The 14,423-nt window shown below is 47.0% G+C and overlaps 2 protein-coding genes across 3 annotated transcripts in view; one reads left to right on the forward strand and one right to left on the reverse strand.

Moving 5' to 3' along the window:
• TOGARAM1 (TOG array regulator of axonemal microtubules 1) overlaps positions 1–6,692 on the forward strand; it is a 29,006-nt gene extending 22,314 nt beyond the window's left edge. The window contains exons 17-22 of one of the 2 annotated variants that reach the window (XM_081195450.1): positions 761–887; positions 2,024–2,145; positions 2,327–2,519; positions 3,427–3,646; positions 4,022–4,108; positions 5,424–6,692. In XM_081195450.1, the coding sequence (XP_081051576.1) occupies positions 761–887; positions 2,024–2,145; positions 2,327–2,519; positions 3,427–3,646; positions 4,022–4,108; positions 5,424–5,677 (1,003 nt within the window). In that variant the 3' untranslated portion in view covers positions 5,678–6,692. The remainder of the gene's footprint in view (positions 1–760; positions 888–2,023; positions 2,146–2,326; positions 2,520–3,426; positions 3,647–4,021; positions 4,109–5,423) is intronic. The other variant, XM_081195451.1, reaches the window with a different exon arrangement.
• Positions 6,693–9,110: 2,418 nt separating this feature from the next.
• On the reverse strand, positions 9,111–14,399 carry POLE3 (DNA polymerase epsilon 3, accessory subunit). The gene is made up of 5 exons (XM_081196593.1): positions 14,390–14,399; positions 12,566–12,645; positions 11,256–11,341; positions 10,330–10,448; positions 9,111–10,216 (listed from the first exon to the last, which is right to left on the reverse strand). Exons 2-5 carry the CDS (start codon positions 12,629–12,631, stop codon positions 10,038–10,040), a joined length of 450 nt encoding a protein of 149 aa, XP_081052719.1. The 5' UTR covers positions 12,632–12,645; positions 14,390–14,399; the 3' UTR covers positions 9,111–10,037.
• Between the last annotated feature and the right edge of the window lie 24 nt (positions 14,400–14,423).

Below are 14,423 nucleotides of genomic sequence, written 5' to 3' on the forward strand. Positions count from 1 at the left end.
CGCTAATCCGCTAATCCATCAAAAAAACCGCTAGACGAAGAGAATCACACAACGGATTCTTTTCGTCTTGCGAGGCACCACTGTATAGTTATTGCCGTGATTCCCAACTTTTGATCTCGCTGCTCTTTGTGCTCCTTTTTTTACACATGCAGAGAATACATTTTGTATGTACATAATTAGCAAAGCCAAAATAATTGGCATGAGCAAGGTTTTATATGAATGCCTTCCTGTGCTTCATTGTGCCATTGGAATTGTTTGGAAGAGGGACCCCAAGGGTCATCTAGTCCAGCCCCACTACAATGCAGCAAACATGAGCCCTCAAATGCTTCACAAATATGATATGGGGTGTGTGTGTTATTGAGTTGTTGTTTTTATTTTGATTACATATTTTGTGGTTTTATATTTTGATTTTGTTCTGTGAACCACCCTGAGGCCTCTGGGTATATAAATTCAAATAATAATAATACTGTACATTTTACAGAAAGACGTCTGTACTTAGAGCATATGTTTATAGTGCTTCATAATGTACATCCCAGGGAGATGGGGCAGGGTGTAAACAGCTCTGAGATCTACGGGTGAAGGGCAGTAAAAAATTTAATAAAGAAACAGACAGACAGACGATGAGTCTGTAACTGAGCTCCGGTATCCTCAGTCAAGCATTATTATTGTTGTTAATTTACTAAAGAATCTGGCCTGACAGACATGTGCTGGGTTGTGTTCATGGGTGTAAATCTACTCAGCTGATTTGTGGTGGGTGCAGGTACTACGGACGGAAGATGCTCTTCACTTTGATGACACACGCAGACTTTGACAAGATGCTTGAAAAGTATGTGCTGCCAAAGGACTTGCCTTACGTGAAAGAGACTGTCAGCAGCCTGCGGCAGAAGGTAGGCCGTGAAGACTGTAACGCCGTGTATAAAAACAAGAGGTGGGGAGATTTGTCAGATTTTGGAAGTAGTGATGAACTGACCGCTGCTGACAAGGTTTTGCCAACTTGACAATTCCAGCTTCTCTTTTAAAGAGTCGGACAGACAGCAGAGGCCTTTGTCTTCGCTGTGTTCATTGGTTGTCACTTAGATGACACCTATGTATCCCCACCTACAATATCCAGAAATACTTTAGACCATCTTTGAGAGGTGACATCTGATACTCTTCCTGAGGAACAATCCTTAGTTCTAATTATCACAGACAGTGAGGAAGCTCAGTGATCTTCCCTCATTAGCTTTTCACAAGTCCTGCTTTCAGTCCCTGGCTTGTAAGATAATTAGTTGGTCCACGTTATAAACCATGTGTAGGCAAACTAAGGCCCAATCGCCTTCTCAGTCCGGCCCGCGGACGGTCCAGGAATCAGCGTGTTTTTACATGAATAGAATGTGTCCTTTTATTTAAAATGCATTTCTGGGTTATTTGTGGGGCATAGGAATTCGTTCATATTTTTTCCCCGAAATATAGTCCGGCCCCCCACAAGGTATTAGGGACAGTGGACCAGCCCCCTGCTGAAAAAGTTTGCTGACCCCTGTTATAAACAGGCACAGTTATTGTTTGCTGCTGCTTTTATTATCTGTCTGAGAAACTATACGGAGGCTGATCATTAGCCTCCTGAACCTTGGATTTTTTCAGAAACTGTCACTGCTTTTAGAACCCTGCAACTAATGCCCTTTCCACCAGTTAGGTAGAGAACGCCTCATAAATATTTCTCCTTGTGCACCCCAAAAATTCGCTCTTGGGGTGGGGGGGGGAGAACCCCTGAAACAGCACTTGGCGGGAGATTGTTCTGTCTGGCAAGTTGATGTGCTTGTGCAGATGAAACATTTGCAGTAGCACAATGTTGAATTCTACCCTTAATTTTTCACCCAGATGCCCTCTTGGAGTTGTATCCAACATTCATCCTACTCAGAGAAGACCCCTTGAAGTTTGTAGACATGACTATCTTAGGCTCATTCATTTCAGTGGGCCTTTTCTGAATAGCACCTAGCTGGATATAACCCAAAAGACCCTCCCTGTCTTTGTAATGCAATTTCAGGGTCTGGGAGAGATGCCGATAGTCACACCCTCAGCCAAGGGCGGAAGAAGGGGTCACACCAGCAACATGGACAATTCGAGATCAGCCTCTGTGTCGCGAGAAGCCCTCAATGCTGGCGACAGGTATAGTTGTGCCTTCCTGCTTCAAAGGCTTTGGGGGGGGGGACATGGGCTAAGGAGTTGGGAATCTCTCCTGCGTAGCTCTAGTATCTATTGAACTCTATGGGCCTTCTCCGAAGTTATTACAAAGGCTGCAGAAGTAGGAAAGTTCCGCTGCAAAACCTCTTGACGCTGTTCTTTTCAGCAGAGAGATAAGAGAAGTACGTGAAATGCCCCGGAAATTAGCTCCCCGTAACGCCTTGGAAAGTGCGGAATACGTGAAGGTCATAACGACGCTACTGAATGCAAAAGATTTCCGGGATCGAATTAATGGAATCAAGCAGCTGTTGGCAGACACAGAAAATAACCAGGACCTTGTTGTTGCAAACATTGTGAAGGTAACCGTATAAAGAAAAAGCCCCCAACATCCTTGTTGGAGCTAGCAGGGGATCCCATAGAGCAGAAACCAGGAGATTTAAATTGGAAAATATCATGGCTCCGAGGGGAAAGGGAGAGTCGCTCTAAACAAAGGAGGAGCCTGCTTGACCCTATAGGTAGAAGCACAGCTATATAGGGGGAGAAATGATGTGTTAGGGGTTCGATCACCGTTCCGGCTAGCCCTGTCGTCTACTGCAACTGGCAGCAGTTCTCAAAGGGCATGGGGAAAGAGCTCCCTTGAGTCGGGAAGGGCAGGGATTGGGTGTGGCATCTTGTGGCCCCACCACTGAAATGTACATGGAAATGCAAGTGTGTTTGATCTCTTTATGGGACTTTGCACGCCCTGCCCTCCTCCTGGACACATGCTCTGCTCACCCCTTTGCACCATGGGATTTGGACCAAGACCCCTCATGGCCTGGGACTGGGCACCAGGTTTAGACACCAGGGACTGTCGCTTGGGTTCTCCCTGGCACATGGATGTGTTGCAGAGCCTTTTCAGTCTTGGCTCTCTATAAAATGGTCAGAACAAGTCGTTTAGGAGCCTGGTTTCCTCGTTTCCTTTTTGATTATCTGATATTAACTTGTTTTTCATATTTCGGCTATTTCTTGAACAAAAGAAGCCCAGAATCCTAACTCCTTCACTGACTGTAGTTTTCAGAGATGGTGGGATGCACGCTGACCAAAGCGGTCTGCAGCCTCTTCCTTTGTTTTGTCCTCCCCACAAGTGTTGGGAGTAGCCACTTGATGTGTGTGCTGTTGTCCTGGGGCATCAACCGCGTTTAGATCAGCGTGCAGAGCCTGGTCAGCTCACTGCATCTGCGTGAGGAAACGGGCTTCCAGCTGTTGTGGTCCTGTGCCCTTGTCTAGATCTTCGATGCCTTCAAGTCCCGCTTGCACGACTCCAACAGCAAAGTCAACCAGGTGGCCCTGGAGACGATGCACCGCCTGATTCCTCTGCTGAAAGAGAAGCTGTCCCCCATTATCAATATGCTGATACCTGCCTTGGTGGACAACAACCTGAACTCCAAGAATCCAGGCATCTACGCCGCTGCCACAAACGTCATCCAAGCCCTTTGTCAACACTTAGGTAATGGGACCTTTTCGGCTACCAGCCACGCTTCAGAAAACAGGGTTGCGAAAAAGAATTCGCAGCAGGTTTGGGGCTGAGCGAACAAAAGCTCGTTTCTTTTTCCATTGCTCAGTTTATGCGTCTGTTCATTGTGTGTTGGCACACTGGCGCTCAAGGGGGTGGAGGAATGATTCCAAACTGGAGCAGGCCTCCAGCCAATTCTGGTGTGTGTGTGTGTTTAGGATTCCAAAGGCCTCATTCTGTGCACTTCCCTGCCAGGGAATGCCAAAATAGCCCCTTTCTGGCTATTCTGCATCAAACACAGGATATATGTAGCCCTCCTGAGACTCCCATTGAGTTGGCTTTCTGTCTCCCTCCCTCCTCTGCATCTAGACAACTACCTGCTGCTTCAGCCGTTCTGCACAAAGGCCCAGTTTCTGAATGGGAAAGCCAAGCAAGACATCACGGAGAAGCTTGCAGGTAAGGCTCTTCGTGCTTTGCTTCCGTGCCTTCGTACCCGGAGTTCGCCCTTCCAGGATGAGCCTGCCCAGGACCTGCTTGCGCAAGACTCTTCACTGCTCTGCAGGGTCTGTGATGGTGCCAGGCAGCTTGGAAGGTTGTTGCCAACCTAAGGAATGTAAAACGAATGTGAAATAGCCCATTGACGTCCCATCCCATTATAACAGCTGAAAGCATAGCAGGAGTTTAAGCTTAAGAACTGAGGAAGCCGCCTCACACACAGTCAGGCCATCGGTCCATCTAGGGCAGTACAGTGGTATCTCGGGTTAAGTACTTAATTCGTTCCGGAGGTCTGTTCTTAAGCTGAAGCTGTTCTTAACCTGAAGCACCACTTGAGCTAATGGGGGGCTGTCGCTGCTGCTGCGCGATTTCTGTTCTCATCCTGAAGCAAAGTTCTTAACCTGGTGTACTATTTCTGGGTTAGCGGAGTCTGTAACCTGAAGCGTACGTAACCTGAGGTACCACTGTACTGTCTACGCGCATTGTCAGCAGGGGTCTCCCCTAACCCTACCTGGGGATTGAAGTCAAGGCCTTCCGCTGTGCTCTGCTGCTGAGCTGGGCCCTTCCCCACAAAGCTTGTTTGGAGCACTGTGTGTGCTTACCTTATTTTTCGCTCTATAGGAAGCACCAGACCATAAGACGCACCTTGTTTTAGAGGGGGAGAACAAGAAAAAAAGAATTCTGCCCCTTCAGCGAAGCAGCAGGAGAAACGGAGCCCCTTCCATTTCTCCTCCCGCTTGGCTGAAGGGGCGCTGCACAGCTCTCCCTCTCTGCTGAAGCCAGGAGAGTCTTGCTCTCCCGGCTTCAGCAAAAGGAACCCGAAGCCTTTGGAGCGCAGTGGGAACTTGCGCTGCGCTCCAAAGGCTTCAGGTGGCTATCCCTGAAGCCTGGAGAGCGAGAGGGGTCAGTGCGCACCGACCCCTCTCGCTCTCCAGGCTTCAGCGAAAGCAACACAAAGCCTTTGGAGCGCAGCGCAAGTTCCCACTGCGCTCCAAAGGCTTTGTGTTGCTTTTGCTGAAGCCAAGGAGCCTGCATTCGCTCCATAGGACGTACACACATTTCCCCTTCATTTTTGGAGGGGGAAAAGTGTGTCCTATAGAACGATAAATACGGTAATTGGTGGCCTTTCCAGAAGATGCTCTGAGTTTCCATGCTTTCAGTTGCATTCTTGCTCAAGTTGAGCAGGCCAAGGCTTGAGGTGGGGAAGAGAGCCTTTGGTGTGACCAGTTACTCCCCCTCTCTCTATGTCTCCCCCTTTCTGTTGTTCTGAATCCAGAGCTGGTGGTGGAGCTGTATCCTCGCAAGCCTCACGCCGTGGAACAGAAGGTCTTGGTGGTCCTGTGGCACCTGCTGGGCAACATGACCAACAGCGGCTCCTTGCCCGGAGCCGGCGGCAATATTCGGACAGCCACTGCTAAATTGTCCAAAGCGCTTTTTGCACAAATGGGTCAGAACCTGCTGATCCAAGCTTCGTCCCAGTCCCCCCACATCAAAAGAACTCTGGAAGAATTCCTTGACCAAGCTACCTGAAGCAGACTGAGCAGGGGCAGGTGTGTGCATGAATAAATGCACCTACCTGGACAGGACGGTACCGACAGGTTACTGAATAACTGACAGCAAACTCTTTTCCGTGGGGTCGAGTGGAGCACCCCCCCTCCCTCCCTCCCTCTCTCTCTCGCTGCATTCCTTCACAGTGCCTGTGCTTTTCACGTGGAAGTGGATTTGGATTGACTGCTTTTAATTACTGGGTTTTCCTTCCCCCTGGTACGCGTCCCAGGCCGAAACCAAAATCAGTATGATGCTTGGGAACTCTCCCCCCTCTGGTGCTGTCCCAAGAATTCTGTGGAGTTGGGGAATGGATGTCTTGCGAAAGCAAAAGTCAGCTCTGCTTGTTTGCACTCTTCTGTAGACTCAGTGGGACAATGCCCTGTGTGCGCGCTAACGAAGATGAGATTTTAAAAAGGAATAGTTCTAATCATGAAATCATGTTATGACATGTCTTCTCATGTAGCCTTAAGAGGGAGGGGGGAAAAAACTTTTGAGAGGCACATTTATAAAGAACAGGGTTCTGTGTGATATGATATTTGTGGAAAAAAATGTATTTTTAAAATCAGTCCCAGTCATGATTGTGCAGTGTTCGCTTGCTTTTGCTGCTGCTGCTGTTGATGTATGACATCTGCTTGACAGTTGGGCATCATTATCTGCACACTCTTGTAAAACTTTTAACAGGTTATAATGAAGCATGTTGACCAACATTTATAGAAAAGAAATAATTTTTACATATTTTGAACAACACATGTCTTAAAAGAAATGTCACGTGTTGAATATAGCTTCCATATTTTAGTGTGAAAAAATAATACTGAATTTATCTCTGTCCAGAATTTATAAAGGTGTTAAGTTTTCTGCCCTGCTGTGCAATCCTCAGCGATCTAGTGCCAGTTGTTCCTTCTGCTCTCGAAAATTTACCATCTACAAGTACTGTATTCATTTGAAACACAAAAACAAAATGTTATTAAAAAAATAAATGGATTTATTTCTGTAAAAATGATTCCCTCATGTTGCTAGACTTGAAATTTACTTTGCATAAAATGTATGTCATGAAAATCCACGTGGAAGTAGGGGGAAAGTGGCCGGCAAATGCACCATTTTGGAAAGAAAATGTGGGGAGGTCAGGATCGGACCATTTGGTCCATTTAGTTCACTACTGTGCATAATTAGTCTTCTATGTGGGAAGTCTGTGAGTTGGGGCTGTTGTTTGTTGCAGCCATATGAACTTTCTGAGAAAGTTCATGTCAGCAACGCCACTTTCAGAGATGGTTTTATGGAACAAACCTATTGATGGAGGGAAGACATGGGGAGGGAGGGGGGAAAGCAGAACTATGAGACCCGCCATACTAATCCTCTTTTCCAAAGGAGTGGCCCCATCCTTGCAAAGTGTAACCAAGGGTACTCAGATCATGGCACAGCCTCAATTAAGGAGCAGCAGTGGGCTTTGTCCAGTTGGGGGGGATCTGGAGTGTGTTCCTAGCATGGTTATCTCTCGCTCGGACTACTGCAATGCGCTCTACGTGGGGCTACCTTTGAAGGTGACCCAGAAACTACAATTAATCCAGAATGCGGCAGCTAGACTGGTGACTGGGAGTGGCTGCTGACACCATTTAACACTGGTCTTGAAAGACCTGCACTGGCTCCCAGTATGTTTCCGAGCATAATTCAAAGTGTTGGTGATGACCTTGAAAGTCCCAAACGGCCTCGGTCCAGTATATCTGAAGCAGCGTCTCCACCCCCATTGTTCTGCCCGGACACTGAGGTCCAGCGCTGAAGGCCTTCTGGCAGTTCCCTCGCTGCAAAAAGCCAAGTTACAGGGAACCAGGCAGAGGGCCTTCTCGGTAGTGGCACCCGCCCTGTGGAACACCCACCAGTTATCAAAGAGAAAAATAACTACCAGACTTTTAGAAGACATCTAAAGGCAGCCCTAGTGGGACGCGGGTGTCGCTGTGGGTAAAACATCAGCGCCTAGGACTTGCCGATCGCATGGTCGGCGGTTCGAATCCCCGCGGTGGGGTGCGCTCCTGTCGTTCAGTCCCAGTGCCAGCCCACCAAGCAGTTTGAAAGCACCCCCGGGTGCAAGTAGATAAATAGGGACCGCTTACCAGCGGGAAGGTAAACGGCGTTCCGTGTGCTGCACTGGCTCGCCAGACGCAGCTTGTCATGCTGGCCATGTGACCTGGAAGTGTCTGCGGACAGCGCTGGCTCCCGGCCTCTAGAGTGAGATGAGTGCACAACCCTAGAGTCTGCCAAGACTGGCCCGTACAAGCAGGGGTACCTTTACCTTTTTAAAGGCAGCCCTGTTTAGGGAAGCTTTTAATGTTTAATAGGTTACTGTATTTTAGTGTTTTGTTGAAAGCTGCCCAGAGTGGCTAGGGGGACCCAGACTGATGAGCAGGGTATAAATAATAAATTATTATTATTAGGCAAACAGGACAGATTAGGGATTGTGCTGGTTCTGTCCAGCAGTCTCCCTGCCTAAGCTGGTTTTGGAGGCGGTGTTGAAGACTCCCGGACTGCTGGTTCTGGGGAACTTCAACATCCATGCTGAGGCGACTGGCTCAGGGGGCTGTCCCAATATGTCACTGGCCCAACACATGTGGGAGGACACACTCTGGACCTTGTTTTCTCAACTGGGAGGGAAGAGGGTGGTCTGGAAGTGGGGGACATGGACATCAGCCCCATGTCAGATCACTTCCTGTTGAGAATCAGGCTTTCGGCACCTTTCCCCCTCCACGAAGGTGGGGGATCTACAGTGGACACTCGGGTTGCGAACGTGATCCATGCAGGAGGCACGTCAGCAAACCCACAGTGCCGTGTCTGCGCACGCATGGGTTGTGATTCGGCGCTTCTGCACATGCTTGAGCGCTAAAACCCGGAAGTAACCCATTCCGGTACTTGCGGGTTTTGGCACATCCATAACCCGAAAATGCACAACCCGGAAGTAACCCATTCCGGTACTTGAAAATGCGTAACCTGAAGCGTCTGTAACCTGAGGTATGACTGTATTAGGATGGCCCAGCCTCAGGGACTCTTTAGTAAGAGCTGGGAAACAGCAGCTCAGCTAAACGAGATCCGGAAAACCAACTGGAGAGCAGCATGATGCGTAGAGGAGGTCTAGGGCATTGGGCAGGCAGGGGATGGCTTCCCAGGTCCCAATAAAATGTCATCCCCATCACACGGGATGTGGACTGCTCTCTTGCTTAAGAGGCTCCTGCGAGACCACAACCATGAGAGGAGCTTGGAGTTCTGATGTGTAAACACAAAAGCACACTTGAGTTTGGGGAAAATAATAGGTAATGTTGCTGTGGGGTGGGGTTTTTTGGGGGGAGTCCTAAATGGATGCTTGTATGAGAAATTTGATGCCTGCAGATATTCAAAGAAGATAAATCACTATATGGGTAAAACCCACAAATTTAAACTGTTTCAACTTGTATTTTAATAGATGTGCAATTGTTTCTTGAACATCTTAACCAGATATTTTTTTATACAGCCTGTTTACTCAAGGAGGTTTTTATTGTATTTCCCTTAATCATAAGGCAAATTCCATTTTATCTCATTTTTTGGCAATTAAAGTGTCCATTGGAACTGGGCTATCAACTTGTTTTGCTGCAACTACTTGTTTTGTATATAAAATAACGTCCTAATAAGTTATCCAATTTTGAGAATAATTGCATATAATTTTTTTTAAATGTGGTTTTCACAGTGCTATGTGGTCAGGAATTGTTCCTCTTTGACTAGCCCTCCATCTGCTCACATCCCATCCAATGCTCTTTTCAAAACAACTTGCTGGCTTCCCCAATGTCCACACCCTTTGAAAGTGGGTGGTTAGCAGTTCTGCCCCACTTCAAACCTGCCTAGTCTCCCCTGCTGCCCACCACAGCAGAGCCCCTCCTTAGCAAGTGGCACCATTTGCTGCCCTTGAATGTTACCCTGAACAGCTGTCACCTGACAAAAGCCTGGAAATCCCAACTATGAACAAAAAAACCAACAAATGAATTGTTACAAATTAAATGACGCGTGTAATGATCCGGATGAACCTATGTAGGCAGAAACGTGGAATCCACTTGCAGACACTCCAAGGAGAGTAACTGATCCAGGATCTCCTCCAAAGTCTGCAGTGCTCTATTGGGACCACTTGATCCAGTACGCCCATTTCCACGTGCAAGCTCATCCCCAGTATCGGAATGAAGGAAAAGCAGAGAGATTCAGGTGGTGTTGGGGGTTCAACCCAAGTTCAAATCCCCACTCAGTCTCAGACCAGGAACCATATTGCCTCTTCTGCTTCACAGCTGGTTCTGATGGTGGACTAGGGCTGCCCAGAGCTGAAATCCTAAGTGACTTAGCTGTCCCCTTCCTCTCCCTCCTCCTCGTTTTGCTCCTCTTCCTCCATCCTTTCATCCTCTTCTTCGTTCTCATCGCCTCGGTTCTTCTCAGGGTCTTCTGCATCTCCCTTCTGGTCTTTGTCTTTTTTCTTTAGCTCGGAAGCTCCCTTTTTGCCTTTCTGCTCACGCCTGTAAGCTAGAAGGACAAGCAACCGTCAAAGCAAGCCCAGGCAGTGGCTATTATCATCACACACCCGGGCACAGGTGAATGTGAACCAGAAGCTGAACAGAGGACACTTGAGCATTTACCTTCTAAGGATTCCTTTAAGGGGACAACAAATCTCTGGAACTCCATCTCCTCCATGGCTGAGAGGACGTCTGCAGCATTCAGCGTCTTTCTTTTCCCCTTCATTGCAAAATTGTTGGCACTAATTAAGGAAAAAGCAAAGGAAAAATTACTCACCCGTCACTAGTGAAAATCTTCCACCAGTCTTTTTCCTTGGGAAAAATTAAACTTCTAATAATTCTCTTCCTCCTGCCCCTCATAAAACTAAACAGCAGCAAAATGAATGGCTACACAGTGCAACCATGTGGTTTCAAAGCTTTAGTTTTTCCCCCAGGTGACTATCCATATGAAAAACATACATGCACCTGTATCAATGCACAGCTCTTTTGAGGATTCTAAAACTAACATCTTAATTTTCAAGACCACCATTGTTTAAATAACTTTTTATGAGGAGGCATGGCTTGCCATGGTGCAAGATAGCAGCATGACCTAATTTCTCCCATCAATTGAACCAATAGGACTTGTACTGAAGCCTTTGTTGATATACAACAATGTTTGCGTTGCTCTATACTGTCCACCTTATGGAAGTTGAGGCTACTGGAAGGCTGGAGCACCACCAAACTTATTGCATTATGTTTGTGTTTGTTTGCGTTATTAAAACTGGTATGGTCATTGTTCTTAGAAACAACATATAAATTGCAAGTCAGCGTTGTGAAATGTCACACAGGAAAGGTGTGTGTTGAACAATTGTGAAGGGACAGCCCAAGCTCTCTTTACTTTTTGTAGACTGAGTGAACAAAAAACAACAAAAAAACAACAACAAAAACCTACCGACATGACTGCAACCAGTTCCACTAGCCACATACCACTGTCAGTAAGTAAAAATGGTGAGAGGCTTGCACTTATCCAGTCAGGCTCATGGGTCTCACCAGCAGCAGCACTCACTCACCATGATGTGGCGTACAACACAAACACACTGGCAGCTCGGGAGATCGCACTTCGGGCTTCTTTGGAAATATTTACTCCATCAGGAAGCTGAGGGGAAAGAGGCGTGCGTAAGCCTGGGAGAGCCATGTTGCGTCTGCATTCAGCAGGCACCAGTTGCCCGCAGCGTTGTGTCCCACTCCCATCAAGGCATGTCTGACATTGCACTTCTGCCACTGATGAGGGTCTTTTCCCTCTCCCTCTATGTCTTGCACACCAGCCACTAGCGCCTCTTGTCTTCTCCAATGCTCCAGATTCCCAGCCTCTTGTCCACTTACTCATGGCTCCCACAGCACCAAAAGTATTTTTACAAAATTTTAACCATATAACGAAACACGACAAATACGTAAAACCCAAACAAAGGCTGGCACAGGATGTTACATTCAGCAGAGGAAATGTTAAAGCAGATTATCCGGGTAGCTGCAAGAAGATAAAGGCAGGTAAGTAGAGAGAGAATGAGAGAACAAAAGGTGAGGCAGACAGGACTTGTAAGATGTACAGAAACACAAAACTTTAACAGAAGCCATCGGAGCCACAAGGAGTACCAAGAACAGGGCTCAGCCACACTTCCATTTGCTCTGAAATTTCTGATCACGGGTCCAAGAGGTTTTTCTTTTCTTCTGCCACTTTCCCTGGAAAAACCTGCCGTTTGTACTGCTGAACAAAGGCCACAGAAAATCCCATCGATATTTGTTCCGATTCAACAGCAAACGGTGGGTTTTCCTGGGGAATGTGGCTGGAAAAACAAGAAAAGAAGCTACTTGCACTTTCAGGAAACATCTGAAGGCAGCCCTGTATCGGGAGAGTTGTAATGTTTGGGTATTTTGGGAGGGCTAGGGAAACCCAGCCAGATAGGTGGGGTATATTGTTGTTTTTGTTGTTGTTATTATTATTAATTGAGTTTATATACCGCCCTATACTGGTAGGTAGAATATAATAAAATTATTATTATAATTTTATAACAACGAAAATAATGATGTAATTGTTGTTCTTGCCTGAAACCCAGGGGCAAACATGGAAGTGTGCCTGAGCCCCAAGATAAAAAAATTCCTTCCAGTAGCACCTTAAAGACCAACTAAGTTAGTTCTTGGTATGAGCTTTCGTGTGCATGCACACTTCTTCAGAAGAAGTGTGCATGCACACGAAAGCTCATACCAAGAACTAACTTAGTTGGTCTTTAAGGTGCTACTGGAAGGATTTTTTTTATTTTGACTATGGCAGACCAACACGGCTACCTATCTACTACTGAGCCCCAAGAGGCTGCCTATTACTCACGGCTTCCTTCATGATACGAGTGATGACAGCGTTGGGCAGGTTCAGGTCTTCGGGACGTTCTGCCATGGTGCCCCCGGAGCCTGGAGAAAGGGGGGACACGGAGGCCAAGGGGGGTTATTAAAGTTTAGGGAAGCTTTTAATGTTTGGTGCATTACTGTATTTTAATATTTTGCTGGAAGCCGCCCAGAGTGGCTGGGGAAGCCCAGCCAGATGGGCGGGGTATAATTAAATTATTATTACTATTATTATTATTATGCGCCCCTCTCTCCCCCCACGCATAGCTGCCAACTTTTCCCTTTTCTTGCGAGGAATCCTATTCAGAATAAGGGAATTTCCCTTTTAAAAAGTACTTGAAGACGCAACCAAGTGAACTGGACTCCTTGGCTGGCTTTGAATAAACATTCACAAACTTTTTTATTGATGATAATCACCTAATAGTTTGAGGATCTATACAGTGGTACCTCGGGTTGAGAACTTAATTCGTTCCGGAGGTCCGTTCTTAACCTGAAACTGTTCTTAACCTGAAGCACCACTTTAGCTAATGGGGCCTCCTGCTGCTGCGCTGCTGCTGAACACTTTCTGTTCTCATCCTGAAGCAAAGTTCTTAACCCAAGGTACTATTTCTGGGTTAGCGGAGTCTGTAACCTGAAGCGTATGTAATTTGAAGCGTATGTAACCCGAGGGACCACTGTACAACTGTTAACATGCAAAAAACAGCATTCTCAAAGAAACCAAAGACTGGAACTGAGGGAACCTGGGGGGTGGAATTTTGTGTGTGAGGGAGGAAAAATTGGGGGGGGGGGGTTGAAATAAGGATGATATGTTTCTGGATAATATGTTTTGTTTAAATTTTGAATTAAATCTTGGCATAGTGCCCTCACAGCAGATACCATCTTATTTGACCTCTTTGTCTGTAGCGGCCCACAGATATGCCTTTATTAAGGCAAGATTTAATGCCTTTCCTTCCAATGTATTGAATAATAGATTTTCCAATGGTCGGATCTCAGCGGTGTGTGTATGCAATAATAGATCTATAGAATCTTTACAACATATACTATTCTGTTGTTCACTACATTCAGTTTCTCAGATCAGATTTTTGTCCCCTTTATTATTGGAAATCTCAGGTGACTCCTTGGAAACACAGCTAATTCATTTATTGCAAGATTCTGATCCGAGTAGGTCCCTTTCTGTTGCCAGATTTCTGATAACAGTTTTAGCCTATAAAAGGAAAAATGGATTACTCTATTATAGATTTTGCCTAAATAATATTGATTTATACAGATAATTTGATATTTTATGTGCTATATTGTTCTTACTTTAATGGAATTTAGAAACTTACGGTCTGAGACGTACTTGATTTAAACGTAATTTAATTAATTTTATCTTGTTATACCTGTGTTGCTGTATGATGTATTGAATATGGGCCTATGGCCGTAATAAACTATCTATCATAAATTTTGAATTTAAAAAGTTGTTTAAAAAAAGGGAAATGTTGGCAGCTCCGCCCCCACGACAACCCCTGCGACGGCCGGCCTCGGCCTCTGGGCGGCTTTTCCCCTCGCTCCGCGTCCATCCCGGGGCCCAAGCGGCCGAGACAGGCGACCCCCGGCCCCCTCACGGACAGGCGCCTTTGGAACTCCCCGCGCAGGGAGGCCGCGCTGGCGGCCCTGAGGGGAATAATCGCCTCAACGGACCGCTGCCGCCGCCGCCAGGAATGCCCGCCCACGGCCTCCCGCTCCCCGCCTCGAGGGCGGCCCTTTCGGCCCCCGCAGCCCTCCGCGCGAGGCTGCCCCTGAGCCTGCACAGAGCGCGGCGCCCCCTCACCGCTCGCCTCAGCTGCTCGGAAGGCGCGCCGAGA

Source organism: Podarcis bocagei (genome assembly GCF_964188305.1).
Source record: "Podarcis bocagei genome assembly, chromosome: 1".
NCBI classification, from domain to species: Eukaryota; Metazoa; Chordata; class Lepidosauria; order Squamata; family Lacertidae; genus Podarcis; species Podarcis bocagei.